At 44.0% G+C, this 21,629-nt stretch overlaps 1 protein-coding gene across 2 annotated transcripts in view; it reads right to left on the reverse strand.

Annotated features, from left to right (window-relative positions):
• AMPH (amphiphysin) overlaps nt 1-20,109 on the reverse strand; it is a gene marked incomplete at its 3' end in the record, with an annotated part of 148,399 nt that extends 128,290 nt beyond the window's left edge. For both annotated transcript variants that reach the window (XM_079785357.1, XM_079785356.1), the window contains exon 1: nt 20,001-20,109. In XM_079785357.1, coding sequence (XP_079641483.1) covers nt 20,001-20,069 — 69 coding nt within the window. In that variant the 5' untranslated portion in view covers nt 20,070-20,109. The remainder of the gene's footprint in view (nt 1-20,000) is intronic.
• Nucleotides 20,110-21,629: the final 1,520 nt, after the last annotated feature.

A 21,629-nucleotide genomic window follows, 5' to 3' on the forward strand; every position in this document is an offset into this window, starting at 1 on the left:
GATACATCAATTGGTTGCCTCCCGCACAGGGATCTGAGTCCTGTGGTGTGTGCCTTTGACTGGAATCGAACCCATGACGCTTACCATGGGCCAACGTTCTATCCACTGAGCCAAACTGGCCAGGGCTACAATGCTATTTTGAGTACGTGCAGCCTAACCTCGCTAGTAAAACAGCTCATCACCACAGGCCTATCACTCCCCCTTATATGTGCTATCTCACGTAATCCTCACAACTGGGTAGTGTAGAAAATGCTATCTTTTAGAGAAGAAGTGAAGAAACAGAAACTCAGAGAGATTACATAACACATGCAAGCTCACACAGTAAGTAATAAATGGTAGAACCAAAACTCAAACCCAGGTCAGTCCAACTCCATCCCCCATACTTTTGGTTTTTGTTTTGTTGCTTTTTTAAGAAATTGTGTTAAATTCACAGAACATGAAATTCACCATGTTAACTAGTTGAAATAGACAATTTGGTGACATTAAATACGTTCATACTGTGTACCAACATCTCCACTACCTAGTTCCAGAAAATTTTCATCACCCCAAAAGATAATGTTGTACCCATTAAGCAATGAGACCCCACTCCTTCCTTCCCTAGCCCTTGGAAACCACTAATGTGCTTTCTGTCTGCATGGACTTGCCTATACTGAATATTTCATATATATATATAGAGAGAGAGAGAGTCATCCAATAAATGGCTTTTATTATCTGGCTTCTTTCATTTAGCATAATCTTTTCTAGGTTCATTCATGTTGTAGCATGTCTCAGGACACATTTCTTTTTATGATGAGTAATATTTCATTGTATGTATATACCACTTTTATTTATTCCTCATTGGATGGACATTTGAGTTGCTTCTACCTTTGATTATTATGACTAATGCTGCTATGAATATTCATGGTTAACTTTTTGTTGGAACACCTGTTTCCAATTCCTCTGGGAAACCCCATACTTTTAATCACGGCACTGCCCGGACTCTTCCAAATGGCACTGATTCCCATGACAACCACTGGGCAGTGAGTGAGGTGTCCAAAAAGGCTCAGTAAGTAAATGTTGATGGAATGGTGACTTAAAAAGGACACATTCAAAAAAGGTCCTGAATCCTACCAACTGAAACCTTTTCAATTTCACTACTAATTTCTGAAGTTGTCAGATAATTATAGAAGCTGCCCCCAATACCAAAGAATCTAGCCAGCATTTAAAGTCACTTCATTCCAAAAAAATAAAAATAAATAAAAATAAAGTCACTTCATTCCCCTTTTTTAAAAAGGATTTTTAGCCCCCAATACCAAAGAATCTAGCCAGCATTTAAAGTCACTTCATTCCCTTTTTTTAAAAAAGGATTTTTATTTTAAATTTTATCTTTCAATTACAGTTTACATTCAATATTACTTTGTATTAGTTTCAGGTGTACAACATAGTGGTCAGATAATCCTATACTTTACAAAGTGGTCTCCCTGATATTTCCAGTACCCACGTGGCACCCTACACAGTTATTGGCTATATTCCCTATGCTATACTTTACAACCCATAATTATTTTGTAACTACCAACTTGTAGTTCTTAATACCTTCGCCTTTTCCACCCAGCCCCTTAATGCCCCTCTTATCTGGCAGCCATCAGTCTGTTCTCTGCATCTATGAGTTTCTTTGCTTGTTTATTTTGTTCTTTAGATTCCACATTTGGGAAATTATCCTATCTAATAATAGACAAATATGCAAATTGACCATACCTCCGACACACCCACAAGCCACGCCCACCATCCAATCAGAGCGAGTATGCAAATTAACCCAAACCAAGATGGCTACAGCCACAGAGAGCAAGGTTTCCTAGGTAACAGAGGAAGCCAAGCTTTCTGCCAGCCGTTGCAGGCCTAAGCCTCCACTCAAGCTACAAAGTTTCAATTATAGAAGGTAAACAAATTCAAACAAATGGCGGCAGAATGGAGCTTGAGAGAGCAGGCCAAAGCTTTCCGCACACCCTGGCCGGGCCCACCCGCTTAAGGCAACAAAGTTTCAATTATAACCCCAACACAAATGGCTTTGGGCCTCGGAGGGAGCCCCAGGCTTGGCTCTGCTCCAGGCTACAAAGTTTCAATTGTAGAAGAAAAATAAATTCCAGATACCAGGGCCTCCGCTTGTGTTGCCAGGGGGCGTGGCCCGCCTGCAAACCACCACAGGCCCCTCGCTCAGGCCGCCCCACACCCCAAGGGAACCCCCACCTGATCCGGGATGCCCTTCAGGGCAAACCAGCTGGCCCCACCCCTGTACCAGGCCTCTATCCTATCTAATAAAAGAGTAATATGCAGATTGATCATCACTGCAACACACAATATAGCTGCCCCCATGTGGTCAAAGATCCTGCCCCCATGTGGACACAAGATGGCCACCACAAGATGGCCAGCAGGAGAGGGTAGTTGGGAGGCATCCGGCCTACAAGGGAGGGCAGTTGAGAGGGACCAGGCCTGCAAGGGAGGGAAGTTGGAGGTGATCAACCCTGCAGGAGAGGGCAGTTAGGGGTGACCAGGCCGGCAGAGGAGGGAAGTTGGGGGCAAACAGGCTGGCAGCAGAGTGGTTAGGGGGTGATCAGGCTGGCAGGCAGAAGCGGTTAGGGGCAATCAGGAAGGCAGGCAGGCAAGCAGTTGGGAGCCAGCAGTCCTGGATTGTGAGAGGGATGTCCGACTGCCCATTTAGGCTCGATCCCAGCCTAAACGGGCAGTCGGACATCCCTCGAGGGGTCCCATATTGAAGAGGGTACAGGCTGGGCTGAGGGACAACCCCCCTCTGTGCACGAATTTCGTGCACCGGGCCTCTAGTATATATATAAATTTCCCAAATATATATTTCCCAAATATATATATTTCTCTGTCTGACATATTTCATTTATATATATAAATATATAATTATATATATATAATTTCCCAAATATATATATTTCTCTGTCTGACATATTTCATTTAGCGTAATACCTTCTAGGTCCATCCATATTTTTACAAATGGTAAGATTCCATTATTTTTTATGGCCAAGTAACATTCCACTGTATATAAGTACCACCACTTTTTTTAACCACTCATCTACTGATAGGACCTCAGGTTGCTTCTATATCTTGGCTATTGTAAATAATATTGCAATGAACACAGGAGTGGATAGATTCTTTAGAATTAGTGTCTTGGATTTCTTCCTATATATACCCAGAAGTGAAATCACTTCGTCATAAGGCAGTCCCATTTTTAATTTTTTGAGGAACCTCCACATAGTAGCTGTACCAATCTGCATTCCCACCAACAGTGCATGAGTGTTCCCTTTTCTCCACATCCTCACTAATACTTGTTTATTGATTTATTGATGATAGTCATTCTGACAGGTGTGACTTCATTTTCTTAATTATAAACTCACTGTAATGAAATTTCCAAAGCAGAACACCCAAAAAGCTACAATAGTTATATGCACATTGGGTTATATATTAATGATGCATTCCAATTTTTGAAAGCAGAGTATTTTTATCCAGTGTTTCAAGCTAGCATGAAAGAGGCTATAGTAGTCAAACGCAGCAGTATGAGACGGCCCTTCCTGAAGACATTAGGGCCTCCAGTGAAGCAAGAACTAGCTGGATAGAGAGAAACCAAGAGGTTTTGTTTCTATCTTTGGAAATGGTCTAGTGTCTACTAAGTCATCTATTTCCATGACTGCACAATAAAATGAAAGTGCAGGGTGCTACAAGGAGGAACTTGCACCATTTTCCTGGTAATGGATTTTATTTTAATCACATATACCACTAAAGGATCTAAGACTTGCAACATCGAGGCTTTTGTGAGACTAATTCCTAATGTTACAAACATTAAATCTATTAAAAACTCTATTTGTAAAGTGTTTTGAAAATTACTTAAAAGATAGAACTTTCTTTTATCTTCTGCTTTGGTGCAAAAACTGATATAAATCAGCAATTTTTTGTTGCTACTCATAAAATCAGTGGTCACAGCTCCTATGTTGGCTTGCATAAGACATGAGCTGTGAAGGTGTGCAGGACTGTGGGAGTCTGAGCATGTATCCATGGGCAGCCTTCCTAGATGCCACCTCAAGGTCACACCAGCTGTTCTTATTATTTGCCACTTTATCTCTCTGCACCTTAATGGTCTCATCTGTAAAAGTAAGTGTAAAGCTCTCTACCTTCCAATACTGTCGTGAAAATACTATCTAATAAAAGGGTAATATGCAAATTAACCATCACTCCATCACAAATATGGCGGCACCCATAGTGGCCCAGGTGCCAGACGCTGGTGGCGTTGCCCCGATGACAAGCCCCAGCGTCCCGCACGCCCCGGCCCACGGAGGGAGGGAGGGCAGGCGGGCGGGCCTCTGGCCAGAGGCTGACTGGGGCGCGGGGCGCTGGCATCGTTGCAGGCAGGCTGAAGGGACCCCCTCCCCCATGCATGAATTTCATGCACCGGGCCTCTAGTTAAATTATAAATTTCCTCTCTTGCCTCCTTCTTTCACCTTTTCTTCACTGAGTAGCTCCCTGTCTTCCTAATTCTTCACTCTGAGCTCTGTTGAGGCTTTTTCCATTCTGTAGCAATTGCTATAACTATTATCCTGATCAGTTCCCCCAATGTCCCCAGATTTTAAAAAAAAGAAAGGCTGATAGTTTTATCTCTGTCATGTATCTCCCCCATCCCCCAATAAACTGATGCCACTGATTGTCACTTCCAACACCAATTATCAATACTGACATCAAACCAGAGACCCAGAGATGAGGACCATGTCTAAATAAATCAAGGTGAAGGCCTGGTCACTAGATGCTGTGACCAGCAGATTAAAGTGTTCCGCTTGCCTCTCTCTTATGCAAAATAAAAATGCTTCAGCAGCAAATCCTCTTAATCCACTTGCCCGCCTGCATCGGCAATCAAAATCATGCCAGGACCATTTTCTCTCAATCTTTGCAGCTCCCCTTGGCAAGCTTACATTAGGAACGTTCCTGCAGAAAAGCAGGTGACGAGAAAGGTTAAGTGTGTTTTCTCAGCAACATAATGGGCAGCTTAAACGAGTATTTTCTTTTTGCTACTGTATTAACTGTGCTGTATGTAGTCAATAATAAATAATCATGAAGCCAAGAGCATTATTTCAAGCAAAAGCCAAGCTTTGGTAAAGGACCCATCGGCTCTTGGCACCAACCCCATTCACTTGAAAGGTAAGATGACTGGTAAGAAGAGGCTAATCATCAAATTACAAGGCTGAGGGAGAGGCAGGCTGCTGAAATCAGCCCTCTGCTTCCAGGCTTGATTCTTAAACAGGAACTAGTCCAGGGCCAGCTAACAGGATCACAGTCCGCACAGGCAGGAATACGTGGGCAGCACACGTGAGGGCTAAGGCACAGCGCCTTTGGATGAACAAGGGCTCTCTTCGTCCATAGAGATGGTCTTGTATTTCTCTTCACTTAGTGCCAGAAATAAGGCCCCTCGAAGCCAACTTGAGAAACATCTGCTAGGCTCCCTCCTCCCTCCTGATGCTTGATGAGATCCAGAAATCCTCCTGCCCAGACTCAGCAGCAGCAGCCATTGACTCAGAACACGTCTAGGCGTTTTGTCAGAAATATCTGGCACATGGAGGCTGCCTGAGGCCACCCCTAGAATTCCAGGAGCCCGGTCAGAGGAATGTGCTTCAAGCAGAGGTCCATCCCTATCACAGCCATGAAAACCACATCCTACAAGCGCCTAAAACCAAAAAAAAATAAAGCAAAAAAAAACTATGGTCTCTATAATCTCAATGTTTTTCATTTCTTTCCTTTTCAATAAAACTGGAGTCATATGGGGTAGGGTATGTACATATTTAAAGAGTGGTTATCCCTAGTTAATGGAATATAGGTGCATTTCAGCAATGAACATGTATTACATTCATAATTGTAAACTATTCTTAAAAAGGAAACTTATAGATCAGACTGAAGACACCCATTCCATAACCATTTTCTAAAAACTTACTCTGTTTGAAAACCAGTGAAATCAGGGGAGAGGGGAGAATGGCATAATATAAAAGAAATCCAGTGGCTTGCAGAAAAGAAAAATCCATAGACGGGCACATGCAAGTAAAAAGCCAAATAAGTTCATTTATTCTAAGAAAAAATGTAATGGGCTCAACTTACAAGATTTAAAAAATAGTACCTACAATGTATGGGGAAGTTATGCTATATCTCAGGCTCTGTTCTTAGACATTGTGCTTGCATCTGCATCATCTACTAATGTTCCTTTTTTGTTTTTATCCTCACCTGAGGATATTTTTTCCATTGATTCTTTTTAGAGAGTAGAGAGGAAGGAGAAGAGGTAGAGAGAGAGTGAAAAAGAGAGAGAGAGAGAGAGAGAGAGAGAGAGAGAGAGAGAGAGAGAGAGAGAGAGAGAACATAGATGTAAGAGAGACACATGGATTGGTTGCCTTCCACACTCGCCCCAACTGGGCCTGGGATCGAGTCTGCAACTGAAGTATGTGCCCTTGACCAGGAATCAAACCCGCAGCCCTTCGGTCTGCAGGCCAACACTCTAACCACTGACTCAAACCAGTCAGGGCTCTACTAATCTTTCCAATAATCCTTTAAGTGTTTTACAAATGAGGAAAGTGAAATTTACAAAAGATAAATGACTTCTCCCTAACTAAAGAACAAGTAATTTGGAAGAGCCGTGTTTTAAACATGGTTCTGTCCATTTTTACTGGCTTTATAAATTTGAAGGATACATAAAACATACAGTAACATAGTAAACAAAAAGTATAATTTAATTTTATCTTATGAGCACATATAGAAAAGAGTCAAGGAACCTAACGACAGAGTAACAGAATGGGAGAGCAGAAAGGAAAAAAAAAAGCAGAAGTGAGGCGAGCAATAACCAATGTAGGTTCAATAATCCAGCAATCCCACTTCTGGGTATTTATCCAAAAGAACCAAAATCAGGATCTCAAAGAGATGTCTACACGCCCATGTTCACTGCAATACTATTCACAATAGTCAAGAGGTGGGAAAAAATGTCCATCAACGGATGAATGAATAAGGAAAATGTGGGTATATACATACAATGGAATATTAGTCGGCCTTAAAATACAAAGAAGAAAGTTCTGTAAATGTGACACCATGGATGAACCTTGAAGACATTACACTAACTGAAATAAGCCAGTCACAGGAGAGCAAAATACTTCGTAATTTTGTCTCCACCTGTGGACTGGGGCACCTCTTTAGCAAACTTGCATGTAACCAAAGGAAATATATGTTATGTACCAGGTTTTCCCAGTTTAAACAAGACACTTAGATGTGTGGAGTATGTACTTAGATCCTCTTTTTGCTATCTATTCTAAAGGAAAATTGAAAGCATATAAATACAGCACTAAGTTGCCTCATTGAAAAATACAAGAAAAGTAGCCCTTTTTAAAGTACCACGACCAGCTCTAAACAGTCCCCTGACAGCACGGGACACAATGTGGGTGGGTGGGCCATTCACAGCACAGTGCAAGTGAAAATACCACCCAAGGTCAAACCTCAAGGCCATCCATTGATATATTTGGCTGCTGAGGTGGCTGCCTTCCAACTAATTAGAATGAAAATATCTTACATGCTAACCCAGGAGGTCTTAACTAAAGGGATCAATCTTTTCAACAGACAGAAACTGAATAATTTCTAAGTTATCAAGCACCTGCTCATTATCCTGTGTTCTGTACTGAGAGTATTTTTTCACCGTGTCTGAGTCATCTTTGCATCTTCCATAAAACACTCTACTTTTACAGTATGCATCTACAGATAATAGGTGCAAAATAATGATCAAATGATTGTGTGTTTTTACATTGAACTATACGAAGTTGATGATATTTGACAATTTTTGATTCACAAAAAAATGGCACTTTCAAACGGTTCAAACTAAACCTTAGTACAGAAGTTTAGCTACAGGAATAAAAGCCAAAAAAATCACAGAAGCTTCTACAGAGATAGAAGCTTCTGTCATGCAACTGTTCTAATGTAGGTAGCCCAGGAGGTGATAGTGGTTCCGTAGTGTGAAGGACCCAGGCTCCTTACATCTCACTTCCCTGCCACATCAGATGGCATGTTCCTATGATTCTGTGCGAAAAGTACAAAGATAAAAATCATTCATTCATCAAAGGATATGAGTCCTATGGGGATACAGCAGTGAACAAACACAACTTAGTTTTCAACACCAAACTTATCATTTGAAGATACAGGCTTTCTAAACTCTCACAGTTGCTGATGGGAGTGCAAATTTGGTACACTGCTTTAGAAAACTTTTTGGCACTATCTCTTGATGCTAAATAATACCTAACCCAATAAATCGGTAATTCCACTCCTAGGTATTCGTCTCAGTTTGCAGCTCAGCCTCTCCCTGGCCTCCAAGCCCAGCATGAGTGGTAACCATCTGCCAATCACTTTGTAGCTCATGGTGGGTGGCCCCAAGCAGGGCACTGGCAGCAGCTGTCCTTGGCCTGCACCTCCCAGGAGGCTCCAGAACCAGTGCACCCAGTGAATAGCTTCAGACGACACCCACGCACCACCCAACCACCTTTATGAGCAACATGCAAGTAACAGACTCATTGGGCACCAGAGTCCTGCTGAAGTGAGCTCTGCTGTGAGGTGGGCCCCTAGGGGCACAGCATCTCCTCTGTTATAGTCTCCAATGGTCCTCACACCTGATGGCCTGGGGTCCATCCCTCCCATTGACGTGCCAACAGCAGTCAAGGCTCAACTACAACAGGAGGGCGCGCACAGCCCACATGGGAGGATGGGGATGGGGAAGGGGTACCTGGAGCTTCCTGCTGAGATGACCGAGGAGGCTGTGTCACTGGGCCCCACAGGACACCCACTGCCTAAGGCCACCCTACCAAAACTAGGAGACATAGAGCTCTACCTGATACATAGGAACAAACACAGGGAGAAAGCCAAAATGAGGAGATAAAGAAACATATCCCAAAGAGAAAAGTCCAGAAAATAACTAAACAAAATGGAGACAAGCAACCTACCAGATGCAGAATTCAAAACACTGGTTATAAGAATGCTCAGCGAATTTAGGGAAAGAATAGATTAACTCAGTGAGAACATCACCAAAAAGATAGGAAACATAAACATGGAGATAGAAAATTTAAAGAGGACCAGTCAGCCCGGCTGGTGTTGCTCAGTGGTTGAGCATCAACCTATGAACCAGGAGGTCAAGGTTCCATTCCAGGTCAGAGCACAGGACATGCCCCGAGTTGGAGCTTGGTTCCCAGTGGGGGGCATGCAATGATTCTCTCTCATCATTGATGTTTCTATCTCTCTCCCCCTCTCTCTTCCTCTCTGAAACCATGTTGCTAATATATGCAACACCTTAGTCCCAACACCCTTTACCTTTTAAAAGGCAGTAAAGAGTTTATGCAGTAAAGCCTGACAGCGTCCCTCCCTCCTCAAATTACAAGGTGAAGAGATTGATGCAACATTAAAAATAGGAAGGTGCTTTTTTTTCCTTTTTCTTTTTTCCCCCCAGGAATGTCAGGCCACAAACCATTCTTAGTGCCCACTGTTCTGAGCACTGACGGTAGAACCAGCCACTTCCTCTGTGCCCCGACGTCACAGGTGCAGCCCAGCAGCGGCGTGTTGGTGCCGCAGGTCCAGCACCTGCAGGGCAGCAGGACGGTGCTCTTTATATTGAGAATCACAAAACCTTAAGGAGGGCAGAGAAGGTCGCCTTTTCAGAGCCAGAGATAAGAAGTACGCATGGAGGGGGAGAGGTCTTACAGTTAGGGTGCGGGGTAGGTCTTTGTGTGTTTTCAGAATAGCAACTTCACCATTCCTTTGTGAATTTCATCAAATTCTATTTCAAAATAAGGGCTCACACTTAATCAATATGCTCATAAGACAGCTGACATAAAAATCTTATTTATATTTAAATAAAATTAGTCTTTGGAAGGAGAATCTGTTTACAGATTTAAATGAAAATAGGAAAGCGTTTTAATCCCAACTCTGTGACTCCCTGGGTGTGTGACTTTGGATATATTCCTTGTCTAAGGCAGATGGGCTTATCTGTAAATGGGTTAATAGTGTAAGTAATGCCTTGCAGGGTTAGGGTGAGGCTGAGAAATCATGACACACATGGATTTTAAAATGTAATTGTTAGGAACCCAGCAGGAAACAGAATTCAGTCTAGATGGATCACATGGAGAGACTGCTGAAAAACATGTGGGCACGGTTATGCGAACAAATGAGATGACAAAGCACACAGAAACAGCATAGCAAGAAGTTCAGAGGAGACAAATTTGTGTTTCTAAAGTCCAGTCAGGACAGCACCTTGGAGGAGGGGCCCAGTGAGAGTCCTAGGAACACAGCTACTGCCAGACAGGCAGTGGTATAGCAAGGAAGGAGCCGTGGGGAAACACTTCTCACACCCTCCAATTTCCCGTCGGAATCTTACCTTGGCTAACCTCAGCTGGAAAGTAGTCAGCAAGGTGCTGGAGCACGGTGATGAATCTGCGTGGGGGACCACTTAGTAAGTTATACAAATGTCTAATCACAGGGTTACACACCTGAAACTAATATAATATTGTATGTCAACCATAATTGAAAAATAAACAATTATTTTTAAAAAGACAAAGACATTACACACAAAAAACTACAAAACAATATATGTTAAGAATAAAGACACATAAATCTTCAACAAAATACTTTTAAAAAAAATTAAACTTAGAATCTAATGGTATAGTTTCTAGAATATGGGTCTGCCTCCACAGGAGACCAAAATCATCCTCTTGAGTTTTCACCACATTTTCTACTAGGCATGTTTTGCAATCTCACTACTATTCACCCCATAACAACATAGATGAAATAGATGTACCAAACTCACCCAGTCTCCTGTCACCTACCAAAATATGCAGCAGTTTTTTGAGGCAAGTCTCCTACCTTTGTGATTGATGCATTAACTGGCATTACTCTAACGGCATATATTTTTTACAGAATTAGATTACACAGAATCCAACCTTCCATGCTACACAATATTCCTAATAAGGAAGCCATTTGGCCCTGGATGACAAATCTTCAAATTGGCTGATTTATTTGAAATTTAAGTAGGCTATTTTAAGCATGGGTATTTTTTTTTTCTGGTTTGATTATTATTATCTCTCTCTTTTTTGTAATTTTTATTTTTTTATTGTTTAAAGTTTTACATATGTCTCCTTTTCCCCCCCGATTGACACCCCCCCCCCCCGCCACTCCCACCACTGAGGTCAAGCCCCCACTGCCCCAGTGTCTGTGCCCACTGGTTATGCTAATATACATGCATACAAGTCCTTTGGTTGATCTCTAACTCCCTTCCTCCCCTGCCATTGGTCTCTGGATCTATTTTTGTTCATCAGTTTATGTTGATCATTATATCCCACATATAGTGAGATCATGTGATATTTACCTTTCTCCAACTGGCTTATTTCACTTAGCATAATGCTCTCCAGGTCCATCCATGCTGTTGCAAATGGTAAAAGTTCCTTCTTTTTTATAGCAGTGTAGTATTCCATTGTGTAGATGTACCACAGTTTTTTAATCCACTCATCTGCTGATGGGCACTTAGGTTGTTTCCAAATCTTAGCTACTGTAAATTGTGCTGCTATGAACATAGGGGTGCATACATCCTTTCTGATTGGTGTTTCTGGTTTATTGGGATATAGTCCTAGAAGTGGGATTACTGGGTCAAATGGGACTTCCATTTTTAATTTTTTGAGGAAACTCCATACTGTTCTCCACAGTGGCTGCACCAGTCTGCATTCCCACCAGCAGTGCATGAGGATTCCTTTTTCTCCTCATCCTCTCCAGCACTTGTAGTGCTGAAATATCATTGGCACATCTGAAATATCATTGGCAAATTCACTCTCCCATGCAGTGGGTTCTCTTGTTGTTTCATTGATGGTTTCTTTTGCTGTGCAGAAGCTTTTTATTTTGATGTAGTCCCATTTGTTTATTTTCTCCTTAGTCTCCATTGCCCTAAGTCAGCAAACTCATTAGTCAACAGATCCAAATATCAACAGTACGAGTGAAATTTTTTTTAGAGCCAAATTTTTTAAACTTAAACTTCTTCTAACGCCACTTCTTCAAAATAGACTCACCCAGGCCGTGGTATTTTGTGGAAGAGCCACACTCAAGGGGCCAAAGAGCCGCATGTGGCTCGCGAGCCGCATTTTGCTGACCACGGCCCTAGGAGCTATATCGGTAAAGACATTGCTACGACATATGTCTGATATTTTGCTGTCTATGTAGTCTTCTAAGATTTTTATGGTTTCCCATCTTACATTTATGTCTTTTAGCCATTTTGAGTTTGTTTTTGTGTATGGTGTAAGTTGGTGATCTAGTTTCATTTTTTTGCATGTATCTGACCAAATTTCCCAGCACCATTTATTAAAGAGACTCTCTTGACTCCATTGTATGCACTTGCCTCCTTTGTCAAATATTAATTGAGCATAATGGCTTGGGTCGATTTCTGTGTTCTCTGTTCTGTTCCATTGGTCTATATGTCTGCTCTTGTGCCAGTACCAGGCAGTTTTGAGAACCGTGGCTTGGTAATATACTGGTAGCTTGATATCTGGTATTGTGATCCCTCCAACTTTGTTCTCCTTTCTCAGGATTGCTGTGACTATTGAGGTCTTATTTTATTCCATATGAATTTTTGGTGAGTTTGTTCTAGGTCTTTGAAATATGCCATTGGTATTTTAATGGGGATTGCATTGAAACTGTAGATTGCTTTAGGTAGCATGGACATTTTAATGATGTTGATTCTACCAATCCATGAACATGGTATGCTCTTCCATTTGTTTACTAGTATGTCTTTATCTTTTTTTTCAATGTCCTGTAGTTTTCTGAGTACAGGTCTTTTACCTCCTTAGTTAAGTTTATTCCTAGGTATCTAAATTTTTTTGGTGCAATGGTCAATGGGATTATTTTTTCCTCTTTCTGTAAGTTCATTATTGGTGTATAAAAAGGCCATAGATTTCTGGGTGTTAATTTTGTATCCTACTACATTGTCAAATTCATTTATTAAGTCTAGTAGTTTTTTTTGATGGAGTCTTTGGGGTTTTCTATGTACAGTATCATGTCATCTGTGAGTAAGGATAGTTTTACTTCTTCTTTTCCAATTTGGATGCCTTTTATTTCTTCTTCTTGTCTGATCATGGGTATTTTTAAGTATTCCATAAGAACACTGCTTTTCACCTTCTTCTCTTTCCTGCATTGCAAATAAGTGTATAAACACTGGGTGGTAGAAAGCCTTACTGTTCATATTACCACCCTGACGTGGACCTAGCAACTCATGGACCTAGCAACTCACAGCCACCACAAATCTCAACAAAGCTCCCTTCCTGAAAGCAGTGTGCTTTACAAACTTCATTAAGCTTTTGAATTACCAGAGGAGCATACTAAAAATGCATATTTCCAAGTGCTTACTTAAGAAATTCTGGTAAATATGTATCTAGGCCCAGGAATCTGCATTTTAACTCACCCCCTCCCCAAATAGTCCTCATTACAGTTTAAGGAAACATTTCCCTGGAGTTATCTGATCTCTAGATTCATCCTCTATGCTTGACAGGAGCAACTATGGGCCCACATATGTCCCAGGAGAGCCCTCTCCATTGTTTCGGAATGCTGGCGGGCCCCCTGCTCACAGCATTTCCTAGAGAGGTGGGAAGAAAAGTCTGGACACATCTTCCTAGAGACTCAGAGAAGACCCCACTAGACAGAGAGCAGGCAGGGAGTTGATAGTGTTCTACAGAAGTATGTGGGCTAAAGAGGCAGGATTTCTTGTACAAATGTCTCAAATATTGAGGAGTTATAGGGCATGTAAAAGGTGTCACTGTTCTGGGCTGCGCTACCTCAAAATGGGAGATTCTTCTCAGGACTGTCTATGTTATTCAACTGTTAGCAACCATTAGTAAGTAGAAGAGACTGTGCTACAGAAGTCAAATTTAAGATTCTTTCCAAGCTACAAATCACTTTAAACAGATTATTCCTACACTCAAGACCACTGCCTGCAAAATAATCAAGTCCATGCCCACAACATAATTAAGTCAAGTTGGTGCCAGCTGTAACCATGTGTGTGTGTTCTCTCTCTCTCTCATTAAAGGTTGGGAATCCAAGCAAAATTAAATCTTTTACAGACAAACTAATCTTTCTAGATGTGTGACATTTAAGAATTTTATAAGGGCTTTCATTTTTATTTTAAATTTCTGATGGCTTAAGATAAGAGACCCTACAAATCCATGAAAGCAGACTGGGTTGGAGATTTCTGCTGTTGTGCAAAGGATCTTTGTATGACTAACAATTCAGAGAGCAAGTCAGCTCTAAACCAGTGTCCTGCCGCTGTATCAAGGGGAAACTTTACCCCAGAACTTTTAATTATGATTTTTCATTAATAACTATGTAGTTATTATGTTCAAAGGTTTGTAACTCTTGCTGGTCTATATGCTCAATATCTATGTTGACTGCTTATTACAAGTATCTAGCAAGTGCCTTTCACACATTAAATTCTTAATAAATGACACGAATGAATTGATTCTACCAGATTGACTTCACACTAGAATACACAACTATTAGAGTATGCAAATTTAGCATCCTTTATTCAAGAAGCATTAGGTGCCATAACAAAACTGCATCTATGCATGGGCCCATGTGTATTTTATTAAATCATTATAAGCACTTTAAGGTTCTTTCCACTTCTGAACTAAACTTTCAACTAAATACCTATATGAGAATAAGATGAAAATGACCAAAATGGTGGTTTGCTGATTTTTGTACATCTGTTCTAAGTAGATTCAGGGTAATCAAATGTGATACATGATTATATCATAGCAACTATTTCAAAACTAAGATCTCATCCATAGCTTTGTCCAACATCATTCCTAATAAGAAATTCACACAAATGTATTCAGGAAGTACATCCACTTAAATACCACACTTAAATTTAGACTTTGAATCAATAAGAATGAAGTTTAAGCACCTCTACATTAAAAGTTGGCCCATGATGTATTCTCAGGAAATAGTGATTACTATCACTTTAATTTTGCATAATACTATGTATATTGTCTTATAAAAGTCTTTCATTGGTAAATTCTTTGAACTGTATGATGATGGCACTTTCATTATGTAAATGTCAGCTATTATTGAGAATAGCTGGAAAATTATATCCGCAACACGAGAAATCTTTACATCTGTTATTCCCCCTTCACAGAACTCCACAGCCCACTTATTTCCTCTGGAGTTCTACTCAGATGCCCCCTAGTGTAAATGGCTAGAAATTTTTTTTAAAAACCCTGTGTTTAAACAGTAAAATAGAAATTCCCAACTTTAAAAAGTTAGAACAACATATTTTTTAAAACAGCCTTTCCCTCCTATACTCATCACCTCCCAAGTTCCTCACATTATTTTTGTTTGAAACTTAATCTCTCTCTCTCTCTCTCTCTCTCACACACACACACACACACACACACACACACACACACACATCCTTGGATGGACAAAATGGTACAAAAGAAAGCCAACTTGCATAGAAAAGGATGCCAGACTTCCTTTAGGATAATGGTTTTCAAATTGCAGGCTTGAAATCAATCTAGTATACCCACATGAGCATTTCCTTAAAAATGGAATAGAGTGAAGTGGAATGGAATGAATAACTCTAGGTATGGTGTTTGATAAAATCCTAACTTTAGGAACCTGGCAGCATAAGAAATCATAAGAAATCTTGGGGAGGGGAAGCTGTGGACACATGTGCAAGTATGGAGACGACAGACCATTAATGAAGAGCTGAGGCGACTGGAGCTCCAGCATGCTGGGGCATGGAGTGCGGCAATTGAGAATAACCCTGATCAGAGAGGCTTCCTGCCTCTGCCTTAACCGTGAGAACCATCCGTGAGGGCACTGTGTCCAGTGTTTCCCACTGTGCTCAGCCGGGGACAAGAGTGACATCTGGATGCTTTGGGGACCTTTTGGGACCCATTTCCATAAGGGCACAGTGAAAACCACTGCCTCCTGTAGAGGGGAAATGCCCCATGGGGTTTCTGAACACATCACCAGAGGACTCCAGGGAGGAGTAAGAGGTCCTCCTGATATATTGGATGGGATGTCAAAACCATGTAATTGAATACTCAAATAAATGGGATTAAAATTTTGTACTCCAAAGTGGGCCATATTGTTTGTACAAGTATTTCAGGCATTTGAACTTGTATTGGTCCACAGATAAGCTGACTTTTAAAGTATGACTTACAAATCACACACACGCACACACACACACACACACACTATGCTATGTTATAAAGAAGAATAGTAACTTTTACTAACGTTAAAATCTGAGTCCCTACAGTTCTGAATCCCTATTGTATTCATTCCTGGAGAAAAAAAGGATGCATGGGTACAAATGAGTTTAAGTGTAAAAAAATATTAAAGACGGAAATCTTCTGTCAAGAATGTCCTCATAAGTATTATTTTTAATTTTGGCAATTTCTAATATAGCCATAGAAAAATGATCTTAGTTGGAAGAAAAAGTATAAGCTTGTACAATTTAGAAGCAGGCAACAAGGAAGTCTTCAGATGATCTTAAAAGGGGAAACCATGGATATACCTCAGACACTCTGTCTCCAAACTGCCCTTTAATGTAAACAAAGTCATATAAGCTACTCTTGTACTGACAAGGCCCTGGGCCCCATGGAAAGACTCTCCTCCACAGAGCAGGGTCTTCCTCCTCCCATTCTTTTTATATACATACATACACATGCACATAAGTACATGCACACATAAACACTATCCACCTGTTTCTCTTTGAGAACAAACATAAATGTGGGCATCATCAAGGCAACAATCAAAAAACCCACAAATCATTGAGTATAAGTAAGGAGACTATGTTGTTTTTCTTGCCATATCACACAATCAGCTCCACTGCTGCTCATCCTGACCGGTTGACCAGTCTTACAGTTGTTTAGGTTTTTATATAGATGGATGGATAGATAGATAGATAGATAGATAGATAGATAGATAGATAGATGATAGATAGATACTCACCCTTTCTCTTCTTATGATGATGTAAGATGATGCAGTGCCCACAAGATGAGATGAAGTGAGGTGAATGATGTTGGCATTGTGACATAGTGTTAGGGCTACTATTGACTTTTGGACAATAGAGGTTACTTGAACACAAGCACTGTGATACCATGTACACAGCTAGAGACACCAGACAAAGGGATGATTCACATCACGAGCAAGACAGAGCAGGAAGATAAGATTTTATCACAATACCCACAATAACGCCTGAGATAAAACTTAGGGATTATTTCTGGAATTTTCCATTTTTAATTATTTTCAGAGTGTGGTTGACCATGGGCAACTGAAAACATACAAAGCAAAACTGAGAGTAAGGGGGAACTACTGTAGTATAAGTCTACATTTTAGTTGTATAAATATGCACATGGGAACAGATCTACTAGGATGCACATCAAATGATGGTGAAATCCCTGGGTGGTGGAACTATGAATGGCCTAATTTGTTGCAGGGTTGTTGTTGTTGTTTTTTTCAGCCTATATGTATATTTCATTCTGTCTCCAGTGAACTTTTATGGATTTTCAATAGAAAAAAAACTATATTTCAAATTCATTAAAAGCCTCTCAGAGTAGTTGCACTTGTGCATTTGAAGCTAAAATCATGCAAGCTGTTAGGAAGAGCACAGATAATGAGAAAGCCAAGGGCGTGGACTCTCTTTTTAGAACCTTTGGTTGTAAAAACAAGGAGAAAGGGTTTTGAGAACATATGTGGCATACAGTTATTACGATGGAGTGTCTGTGCGCTGGAGAAGAGGAGGAGACAAAGATGCAAAGAGAAGGAACCACTGGGGTGATGTCTAGTGAAGCCCGCACCATACCGTGCTTTCCATTCTCCAGTAGCTTCCTTAGGGCTTGGCCGGGCTCCCTTCCCTGGCTTCCCACACGCCCCTTCCCCTGACGTGGAACAGGGAAAGGGCACAGAACTTACCCGAAGGCAGAGCCTATATTCCCAGCCTCTCGGTGTCTTAACCCCCTCACGAGGTGCCACAGGCACTTTTCATCAGCAGCTTCTGCCAATGAAGAACACGGCACGCTGGCAGCCCTGCGCAAGGCTTCCTACCCCCACTCCCATAGAAGAGTGAGCGCCACCACGGCAATCACGATACACAGGTAACCTTCCTAACGAAAAGGCGGGTTTTCAACAGTTCATAAGGGCTCTGTAAGACACATGACGTTTTCTTTCCATTTATTTTTGGCATATTCACAGCTGGTGACCTAGATTAAGAAATGACATGTGAAAAGCAGGCTGTATCACTAAATTCCTTCACAGATGGAAAGTGGATTCAATGAAAAGCTTCAGACCAAAGATTCAAGTTAAGTACTCGGAGGGACGGGGAGAATACCCACAAGTGGGTAAAATGCAGTATGAAAAAAATGATGACAAAACCTGGCTCAGATCCCGGTCGATCCTGGCTACTTTGGGGACAAGTAGCCAGGGGACTAGAAGGGGACAGGCACCTTGCTAATTCAACGGCTGAAGGAGCAGCGGGAGAGGACCCCGGCTGGTGCCGGATGAGCTTGGCTAGATATTAAAAGAAATGCAATCCTCTTACCGCACTGAGAGTGTGCATGTGCGGAGGGAGGGGCTAGAGGCAGCCAGCCACCCAGCCTCAGCCTACAGACAGGCAAAGGGACCAGCGCCCCATGCCGCTCAGCTTCTAGGTCAGCAGGAAGTGGGGGGCAGCCCAGCCTGTCACAGAGCAAGGCAGTAAATCTGACTTTCAGTAAAACAGGAAAAGTGCTAGACACCCAGTATCCCAGGGATGGAGCATCCTGCCACGTGAAAGAGAGGACACGGTTGGACTGACAGAAACCGTGAAGTTCATGCGCGGGGGTTCATTTTCAAGTACAGCGCTCCAGCTACCAAACGAACGTCCTTTGCTCGGGCCCCAAATGGGGACCTCAGCGCCCGCAAGGTCTTCATTATAAGAAGTGTCCCGGCAGCCAGGCCACCCTGTGCCTGGTCCCATCAGTACCTCACCTTCCCTGCGTTCAAGAAGAAGGACCGGACCTCGCCTTCCAGGGAGGCACACTGCTCTGGGAAGCTGCTGGGACCCATGTGTGCACACCCCTGGGTGGGAAAGATAAATCACCGTGGCCACGCGCCTGGGGGTCTTGTGAAGCACCAGGGAACCAACCCGTGCAATACCGGTTTCTTTCATGCAATAAAACGTCCTTCTTTGCACAAAAATGTGCAGAGAAGAACTGTTAGGCTCGGGTCATATTTACTTTTGACCTTCCAGAGAAGGTCACTGGCGTCAAAGGGGGCACATACGAGGAGAGCAAAAAAGACGGGGAGGAGGGAGAGTGTGTATGCAGGTATGTATTGAACTCCAGGATTCACTCCACGGCGCTGCATTAAAGCCGCTGGGTTTTCGCGATCCGTCCTATTGATCAAAACAGATTTGGGGGTATCTTCTGTGCTACCCTGTTCGTTTCTGCCGCGCTCAGTGGCCAGTAAATCCCCCCCAAAGGACAGCTGCCGCAATCTCCCGCCGGAACCTGCGGGCGCATCCCTACCGGGGGCCTGCGGGCGAGCGGGGAGCGGGCTCCGGGGGCAGACGCGCTCAGCCCGGGGGTGGCGGGCGACCTCCGCACCTGCTCTGCTCGTGCGGGCGCCGCCTGGAGAGCGGGCAGAGCTGCCGGCCGCGCGGGGGGCGTGGGAACTGGAGGCTCGGCAGACCCCGCGCCCCCGGGGACCGGGTCGTGCTCCCCTGGCGTACCGCCCCCCGCCCGCTCCCCGCCCGCTCCCCGCCCGCAGCGCCCGGAGCCGCCCGGCGGCGCCCCGCTGCAGTCCCCGCGGCGCAGGGCAGGGCGTCCCCGCGACCCCGGCCGGCCCGGCCCCGCCGCCGCCTGGCCTCCTCCGCTCCCCGGGCCACCGAGGCCCTCGCCGCCGCGTCCCCGCCACCGGCACCGCCGCCGGTCCCTGACCTTTTCCTGCGCGCGGTTGATTCGCTTCTGGACGTTCTTGGCGAAAATGCCCGTCTTGATGTCGGCCATGGCTGCGGGTCCGGCGAGGCTGCGAGAAGCTGAGCGGGCGCGGGGCGGCTGCGGCGGCGAGGAGGAGGAGGAGGCGGAGGGGGAGGAGGGGGAGGCGGGGGAGGAGGGGTGAGGAGCAGCGCGAGAGGAGGAGGAGCGGGAGAGGAGGCGCGGGAGCGGCGGCGGGGGCTCCCGGAGCGATAAGGGAGCGGCGCGGCGGCGGGGAACCGGCTTAAAGCGACAGAGCCCCGGCGGGATGCGCTGGGACTGGAGGCCGCACCAGGCAGGGTGGGGAGAAGCAGAGGAAGGGGTCAGAAGTCAAAATGACCAGATAGTGCCCACAGTGATGGAGGAAGGGGCCAGGAAGAGAAAGGGAGTGAAGCCAGCAAGGGACCCAGAGCCCGGAGGCAGCTCAGGGATTCCTTAAAGGCGGAGTTTGTGTAGGGGGGCGGTGGGAAGGGGTCCAATTCTCTCCAGGCCCGTAGGGGGGGGGGGGGGGGGGGGAGGAAAGGGAAAGGCAGGGGGTGTGGGAGCCAGCAGGATTGGGGCTGCTCTGAAGCGCAGGGGGCTGGGCTGGTCTCCCAGGAGTGCCAGCTGGGCCACTCTGGCCAGAGAGTGCACCCTCACCTTCCCTGCGCGTTCAAGAAGGACCGGACCTCGCCTTCCAGGGAGGCGCACTGCTCAGGGAAGCTGCTGGGAAACCAGGTCCGTGCAGGGGTCGGAGCGGCAGTAGAGAGGCAGGTAGAGGGGAAGGAGAGGAGGACCAATGCTGGCACTCATTTAAACCTTAAGACAAGACTTGGGGCCTGGGTGGGCAGGTTCCATGCTGAGAAGGTGCTGTGCTTCGGTGATCTCTGTAACCCCTGCCCGGAGCAGAGACCCTGGCTGAGGCACTCACGCCCCAGCACGTGCTGCATGGAAGGGATGAGTCCTTTAGTGCCTCACATCAGCATGGTCAACCTGGGCCTCCTAACCTGTTGCTTCTTGCAAACCGTCTAGAAACCTAAAGAGATGTACCATCCTCTGGTATATGCTTAGCAGAGAAAGGAATGATGGGGATAAACTTGTCCTCCACCTACCCAGAGCTCTTGAAGGCTCTGATCAATAGTCAAGCTAGTCATGCCCCAGCGGCGTGGCTCAGTGGTTGTCATCGACCTATGACCCAGGGGGGGTTACAGTTTGATTTGTGGTCAGAGCACATGCCCAGATTGTGTTTCAGTCCCCAATAGGGGGTGTGCAGGAGGTAGCCAATCAATGATTCTCTCTCATCATTGATGTTTCTATCTCTCCCTCTCACTTCTCTGAAATCAATAAAAATATATATATTTAAAAAAATAGTCAAGCCATTCATATTCTGTTCTCTCTGAGAGTATAAGGAGAGAAAGGAAGGTTTCCTAGCAAACAGGTTAGGTTGAATCGGGCCCCTGGGAGTCCATGTGAGCACCTGCGCCTCTGGAATAGACTGTTCCATTGGTAGCCCCCTATGAACTGCCCCTTGGTAGTCACACCTAGTGTAGTCCCCCGCTTTGATTCTAGCATGGCACTGTGACCGGCTTGACCCATAAGATACGGTGGAATTAC

Source organism: Cnephaeus nilssonii (assembly GCF_951640355.1).
Source record: "Cnephaeus nilssonii genome assembly, chromosome: 12".
NCBI lineage: Eukaryota > Metazoa > Chordata > Mammalia > Chiroptera > Vespertilionidae > Cnephaeus > Cnephaeus nilssonii.